The sequence below is a fragment of the Passer montanus genome, unplaced genomic scaffold (assembly GCF_014805655.1).
Source record: "Passer montanus isolate IOZ18808 unplaced genomic scaffold, ASM1480565v1 scaffold261, whole genome shotgun sequence".
In the NCBI taxonomy this organism is placed as follows: domain Eukaryota; kingdom Metazoa; phylum Chordata; class Aves; order Passeriformes; family Passeridae; genus Passer; species Passer montanus.
In genome coordinates, this window is record NW_024367273.1 from 4,459 (window position 1) to 12,501 (window position 8,043).

Consider the following 8,043-nt stretch of genomic DNA (forward strand, 5'->3'; position numbering starts at 1 on the left):
GGCCTTCCCAGCACTGCAAAGCTGCCCATTTGTGAACAATACTCAGGGGCAACAAGTGGGTCCGCAGGGATTGATATACCCACCGCCGACACAGAAACCATTTTGGAAAAAGGAATATGCAAAGTGCCCCTCAATGCCTATGGTCCAATAGGACGGGGGTTGAGTGCATTTTTGATAGGGAGATCAAGTACTACACTTAGAGGTATTCATGTGCATTTAGGACTTATTGATGCTGATTATTTAGGACAGATTCATGCTATGGTATCACTTGATGAACCCCCGGTCACAATTCAGAAAGGAACTTGCATTGCTCAAATTGTACCTTTTGTGAGTTCTGTTCCAAATGCAGTGGACCGAAGTCATGACACGGGAAGTTTTGGATCAACAGGAGTACCTCAAATAGTCTGGACTGAGAAAGTAATGGAGGATCGTCCAGAAAAGACATGCATCCTCACAGCCAGTGGATGTCATCCAGGAACCATATCAGTAACAGGTTTGATTGACACCGGAGCAGATGCCACAATACTCTTGTGACTTTGCTGGCCTCAATCGTGGCCTCTCATTCATGCATGGTTTGGACTTTTGGGGTTGGGTGGTGCTACAACAGGTGGTTTGTCAGCCATTGTAATTAATGTGAAACATCCTGATGGCCAGCAAGCTAACATCAGATCCTATGTTGCTGATGCTCGCTCCTCAAAGTTTGTGGAGAAGAGATTGCTTATCTCAATGGGGTGTCAAAATTACTACGGATTTTTAATAGGGGCCACTGTGATGCAGGGCAATGAATGTCCAGTTGTAGCCTTGACATGGTTGACAGATAAAACTGTCTGGGTTGACCAGTGGCCCCTTACTACTGAAAAGCTTACTGCCCTGCAAGAACTGGTCATAGAACAATTGCAAGTGGGACATATTGAAGAATCATCCAGCCCATGGAATACCCCTCTTTTTGTAATAAAAAAGAAATCAGGAAAATGGAGATTTTTACATGATTTACGGCAGATAAATGCTGTAATGGCAACAATGGGAGCTTTACAACCAGGCCTTCCTACACCCACAATGATTCCACAGGAATGGCCGATACTTGTCATTGATTTGAAAGATTGTTTCTTCACTATTCCATTGGCTGAACAAGACAAAGAAAAATTTGCTCTTACTGTGCCTTCCACAAATAATGCTGAACCCAATAAAAGATATCAATGGAAGGTACTTCCCCAAGGTGTGAAAATTCACCAACTATTTGTCAATGGTTTGTGGCACAGGCCTTGTCAAAAGTGTGGGAGCAATTTAATAACTGCTATTGTTATCATTACGTGGATGATATCTTGTTAGCATCTGACAACAAACAACAGTTGTCAGCTCTTAAACAATGTGCTGTGACAAATTTGAAAGCTTTTGGTCTGATCGGAACATATACCTTGGAAATATCCAGGTATGTTGGTGACTAACACGCAAGTTATGACTCAACCTGTGAAATCTAGATGTTGATGTTATAACTCTTACCAATGTACAGAAATTGGTTGGTTTAATAGGTTGGATTCGATCATATTTAGGCATAACCAATCGTCAGATGCAATCATTGTTTGATTTGCTGTCAGGTATCACTTCCTCTACTGATGAGAGGCAATTGACCCCAGCAGCAAAAAAGAACCTAGAAGAAACTGAATTTGCCTTAGCACACAAATTTGTTATCAGAATAGATACCTCTGTTGGTGTTCATTTGTTTATTTTGAAGGACCATGAAATACCACGTGGAAAACTGTGTCAATGGAGTGATAATTGGGAAGAACAACTGCATATTTTGGAATTTTATCTTTCAGATATCGGAAAACAGCACCAGGACTTTATGAGCTTTTTGCAGATATTATCATCAAAGGCCACAGGCACTGTCATGAGATTTTGGGACACAACCCTGTGACCATTGTGATACCTGTACAACAGTGGTGTTTTGAATGGTGCTTTCAAAACAATCATGAGTCACAATGTACCTTATCTTGTTTAACAGGCCAAATAAAATACCATTTGCCTTCTCATCCTGTTCTAAAACTGACCAAAGAGATTCCTTTTGAAGAGAAACAAATTTGTTCTCCTGTTCCAGTGGAAGGTATAACAGTTTTTTACAGATGGATCAGGGAAAACTGGAAAAGCAGCCGTGGCTTGCAGAAAGGATGATCACTGGCAATATGAGACAATGATTCAGCAGGGAACACCTCAATTGGTTGAACTTTGTGCTGTTCTTTTGGCTTTCACCTTATTTCCTGATTCTCTAAATATAGTTACTGATTCTATCTATATTGCCAATTTGGTTAAGCATTTAGATCAAGCAGTGTTTTATAATATTCAAGAGAAACCACTGTTCACTATGTTAGTGAAGTTATGGACATTCATTGGTCCTTGAAAACATCCTTTCATCATCGTGCTTATTCTCAGCCACACATCATTACCTGGATTTTTTGTTGAAGGCAATGCCTATGTAGATTCTCTAGTGGCTGCTCCTGCAATCAAAACTGTACCTAATGTGTTGCAGCAGGCAGTTTAATCTCATCCATTTTTTTCATTGGAGTGCTCAAGCTTTACAGCAGCAATTTAAATTGTCTCCTGGTGAAGCGAAATCAATTCTTTCTTCTTGTCCTGACTGTCACATGACTCATGTCAATATTATGGTACCAACTCTAGGGGTCTTTCCACCTTAGAGGAATGGCAAACTGATGTTACAAAAATCCCAGAATTTGGTCACTTTATGTATGTTCATGTTATAGTTGATACAGTTTTCTCATGCAATGATTGCTTCAGCATTTACAGGAGACAAAACTCGTGATGCCATTCGTCATTTTTATCCTGCTTTTTCTATCCTAGGTGGTCCGTGTGACATAAAAACGGATAATGGGCCAGCATGTGCTTTGCAGAAAATGCAAGCATTCTTTCATGCTTGGGGCATTGAGCATTCAACAAGTATTCCACATGTCCCCACAGGCCAAGTAATCATTGAAAGGGCTCATGGTCTTAAACGTCAGGTTCAAAAACAAAAAGGGGGAATGCAACAGGAATGACCTCAAGTGAGATTAGATGAAGCTGTTCATGTGCTAAACTTTATGTGTCCCCTACCTGACTCACAGTTATCTCCAATTTTTTACCATTTTTTCTCTTTGAATTCTAAGCAACCAGATTTCCGTAGAAATGTCAAGGTATGGGTCAAGGATTTAATTACTGGTATGTGGTCTGGTCCAGTGGAGCCAATAACCTGGGGGAGGGGCTATGCTTGTGTTTTGACAGGTAATGGTCCTCGATGGGTTCCTGCTCACTGTTTTAAACCCTATCTGGAGCGTGCAGGCAGGGACAGGATGGATGGTTCCGCAGCTGAAGCAGAACGCGCAGATAACACTGGCTAAGGCCCCATAACAGGATATGTACCTCACAAATTTTTATGTGCCTTCATAGTAATTAAAGAGTGTGGTTTTGGTTTGCACCGATCAAGACAATGCAGGTTTTTGGAACCTTTAGTTCTAGTATTCCTGCATCTCTTTTTGAGCACTTGGGGCAGTTATAGTTTAAGGTTTGAGTATTAGACATATAACTTTACAGGACAGAGTAGTTAAGAAATTGAAAAGCACTTATAGATGGATGAAGGACGGGAATGATTGTATTAAGAATGGGAATGTTAATTTTGTTGATGGTTGTGATTGATGTTTTTTGTTTCCCCCGTCTGCTTGGATTTTTGCAAAGGGCCCTGCAAAAATCCATAGCAGCTGTGTTTACAGTTCAAAAACAAAAAGGGGGAATTGTGGAAGGGGCTAACAGCGGGCCTGTTAGCTAAAGGAGCGAGCAGAAGCTGAGAAGCAAGAAGCAGCTGAGAAGGAGCTCTCTCCAAGGCTGCAACCAAGGAGACCAGGAGGAGTGTGGAATTGAATAAAGATAAGAAGAGAACTCTGCTGGACATAGTATTTTTAGAAAGTTAGTTAAGTCACTGTAACTTTTCACCAATGGTGTTATGTTGATTTATTGTGGCCAATAGTTAGGGTAGAAGAAGCATAAACAATTAAAAAGTGTATAAAAGGTCAGCCATGTTCAATAATAAAGAGTTGCCATCTGAGACTGCTTGTGGTCTCTGCTTTGTGTCGTGACCACCTCGACACTGACACATGAATCCACATGCCAACCCCATGGATCCCAACCCAGCCCCACAGATGCTATCCCAACGCCATGGATCCAATTCCAGACCCATGGATCACAAGCTATCCCATCCCAGCTTAATGGATTCCCATTTCACTCCCTTGGAGCCCTGTGAATCCAAATCTGAGACCTACAGTTCCCATCCCAGCCCCACAGATCCCATTCCAGCCCCAGCTCTCCCCACTCACCCCCGCTCTGGTTGTACCGCTCCTGCAGTGTATCCAGGTTCCTGGCAGCCACATGCTGATTCTTCTCACAGATCTGGGTCTGCTTCTCCCAATATTCCTGCTCGACTCCATCCTTTATCCACTGCGTCAGCGGCTCCATCCGGCCCCGCTCGCTGTCGTAGCGCATGAAGGGGATCCCATCCAGGTACCCAGTGGACATGAACTGGGCGATGCCCGGGCTGGGCTCTGACACTGCCACGTACAGGTAACGCAGGGAGTGGAGAACTGGGGGGACACGGAGATTTGGGGGGGTTGAGGGGGTCATGGATCAATGAAAGGGGAACTGGGAGAGCTGGGAAGGGGTTGGGGGATCCTGGGGCCAAGGAAAGGGCGTGCAGGGTGGGAGAGGTGGGATGGACAGGAAAGGGCCTGCAGGGGGTCCTGGTGTCCAGGAATGGGGGCTCAGAGGATTCCAGAGTTATAGAAGTGGGGGGGTTCAGGGACTGGGAGAGTTGGAATGGGGGTTCCAGGGGATCCCTGTGCCCAGGAAAGGGAGTCCAGGGGTCCCCAGTGCCAAGGAAAGAGGTCACAAGGTGGGCAGACCTGGGAATGGGAGTCTTGGGGGTCCTTGATGCAGAGGAAAGGAGGGGCCCCGCTGCGACCCCCCTGAGACCCCTTGGACCCTCTGGGAACCCATTTTGGGAAGGGACGAGAGTGGAAATGGAAGGACACAGAGAATTGGGAGATCTGAGGGGTCCAAAGGTCAAGGAAAAGCTCCAAAGGGTCTGTGAAATGAGGGATGCTCGAAAAGGGGGGGCAGGGGGTCCCAGAGCACTGACAGGGGTGTGCAGGGGTCCCAGTCTGGGATAAGGGGGTTCACGGGGTTCCTGTGCCATGATTTGGGGTTCAAAGGGATCTTGACCCCCAGGAATGGGAGATCCAGTGGGTCCTGGTGCCAGATAAGGGGTTGCAGGGGGGTCCCGGTGCCAGAAAATGAACCTTCATGGGGGTCCCCATGTCCAGGAATGGGGTTGCAGGGGGGTTTCCCTGCTCAGGAATGGGGGTTCAGGGGGTTCTCTTTCCAAAATTCGGGATTCAAGTGGGTTCTGGTGCTCGGCAATGGCGGTTCAGGGGGGTCCAGCTGCCAGATAAGGGAGTACAGGGGGGTCCCAGTGCCCAGAAATGGGTGCTCAAGGGGGTGCCCGTGCTCAGGAATGGGGGCTCAATGGATTCTGATGTCTGGGAATGGTGGTTCAGGGGGATCTCCTGCCCAGGAATGGGGGTTCAGGGAGGTTCCCTGCCAGGAATGGGGTTCTGGGGAGTCCCGGTGTCAGATGAGGGGGTACAGGGAAATTTGGGAGATCTGGGGGTGCAAAGGTGAAGGAAAAGAGTGGGTCTGGCATCTGGGAAGGGGGGGAGGGGCAGGGAGGGGTGCAGGGGGTCCCAGAACATCTCAAGGGGTCCAGGAGGGGCTCCCAATCCCGGATAAGGGGGTGCAGGGGGGTCCCCATGTCCAGGAACGGAGGTTCAGGGGGTCCCAGGTCAAGGAAAGGGGGGTGAGGGCAATGGGGGGTCAGGGGGTCCCTGTGCCCAGGAAAGGGGGTGCACGGGGCCCCGGTGGTGAGGAAGGTGGTGGGTGCGGGCTGGGGAAGGCAGGAGTGGGGGCCCAGGGGGGGCCAGGGTCAAGGAGAAGGGGGGGACTGGGGTCTCTGAGAGGGGGAGGGCCAGAAAAGGGCTGCAGGGGGATCCCCGTGCTGGATAAGGGGTGCAGAGGGGTCCCGGTGCATGAGAATGGAAGGTTTGGGAGAGCTCCAGTCCTGGATGTGGGGGTGCACGGGGGTCCTGGTGCAGCGGAACGGGGGTTCAGGGGTCCCGGTGCTGCATAAGGGGATGCAGGGGGGTCCCGGTGCCCCAGAACTGGAGTTCAGGGGGAGTCCCTTCCCAGGAATCGAGATTTAGGGGTGTCCTGGTGCCAGAGAATGGCCTGGCTGGGATCCGGTGCTGGGGAAGGGGGTGCAGGGGGTCCCTGTTCACAGGAATGGGGGACTTGGGGGGGGTCCTGGTGCAGCAGAATGGGGGTTCAGGGGGTCCCGGTGCCTGATAGTGGGATGCACTGGGGTCCTGGTTCCCAGGAAATGGGGTTCAGGGGGTTCCCTTCCTGGGCTCTGGGGTTCAAGGGGTCCTGGTGCCTGAAAACTGAGGTTCAGGGAGTCTCAGTGCCCAGAAATTGAGGTTTAGGGGGTCCCTGTGCAGTGGGTCCCGGTGCTCAGAAATGGGGTTCAGGGGGGTCCCATGCCTGGGAATGAGGGTTCAGGGGGCGTCCCGGTGCCCAGAAATTGGGGTTCAGGGGGTTTTCCGTGCCCAGGAATGGGGGTGCAGGGGGTTCCAGGCTCCAGATAAGCCCGGATAAGGGGTGCAGGGGAGTCCCAGTGCCCAAAAAGGGGGGTTCAGGGGGTTCCCGTGACGGGGAATGCGGGTTCAAGGGGAGTTTCCCTCCCGGAATTCGGGGTTCAGGGGGGTCCCTGTGCCACATAAGGGGGTACAGGGGGCTCGGGGTGGCCGGAAATGGGGGTACAGGGGGGTCCCGGTGCCAGATGAAGGGGTACAGGGGAGTCCCGGTGCTGGGGAAGGGGATTGAGGGGGTATCAGTGGAAGCCGGCAGAGCTTGGGGTGAGGGGCCGAGGGAATCAGCCCAATTCCTGCCCCAGGCAAGAGACCCGGGTCCATTGTCCACACTTTGCCCCAGCAGTGTTAATTTGCATTTCTAAAGCTCCTCTCCTGGCTGCCTGGAATGAAGCTTCTCTTTCAGGGCAGTAATCTGGTGACACCTGTTCCTTCCCCCCCACCTCCCATTGCTTTTTTTTGGTAGCTTTTGTTTTTTGGGATTTTTTTTAAACACTATTCTGTTAACTGTTTCAGAGTTAAGGGATCCCCTTTAAACCTCTTCTAGTTTTTAAAACTACAACTTTAAATTGAGCGTCGAGAAACCCAGATCAAAATTGTGCTATCACTAAAGACACTCACACACATACCTAAAGAGCCTCTACTTCTCTTAAGAATAAAAATTGATTATGACACCCCTGGCCCAAACCTTATTGACCATATAAAAGTATGAGTATTTAGAAAAAAAAAAGTCTTTATGTTACAAAGTTGTCACCAAAACTCTCCAGCATTTCTGGTGTTAGGGACGCAAGGCATTATGTGATTCTGGCCAGGATGTGCAACAGAAATAATTTCGTCTACACACAGCCCAGGTGTGCAGAGAAAAGCATTCCATGACGAGAGTTTTACTAGATTTTTCCTAAACTTTTTACAGTCTGAACCAATCTAAATCCAATGGTTTAATGTTCACTGCTTCCAAGTTGTGTAGGTTTTGGTATTTGGTTTCCCATTGGACCTGGATTTCAAGCCTGCCTTAAATGTACATCCCTTATCTGCACCCTGCACTAGGTGGAGAATTGCCAGGGTAAGGAATTCCAGTCTTGAATTACTATTGAGATAATTGAATATCTGCCCTGGGTCTGTCTCTTAAGAGTCATCCATAAACATGGGATATTCCCCATGGGTCTCTTCAGTTGTTGGAGGACACAGCTTCCTTTTCATCCTAATTTTCCTGTCCACATCTCTCTCTCCATTTCCCCATGGGCTGAAGCACTTGAGAGCTACAGACATCCCAATTCACCTACTATACACCCCCTTAATATGCTCC

At 48.6% G+C, this 8,043-nt stretch overlaps 1 protein-coding gene across 1 annotated transcript in view; it reads right to left on the reverse strand.

Annotated features, from left to right (window-relative positions):
* Positions 1–4,674, reverse strand: part of LOC120503610 (class I histocompatibility antigen, F10 alpha chain-like) — a gene marked incomplete at its 3' end in the record, with an annotated part of 8,424 nt that extends 3,750 nt beyond the window's left edge. Inside the window, 1 exon segment of the mRNA XM_039712284.1 lies at positions 4,356–4,674. Within this exon segment, the coding sequence (XP_039568218.1) occupies positions 4,356–4,659 (304 nt within the window).
* Between the last annotated feature and the right edge of the window lie 3,369 nt (positions 4,675–8,043).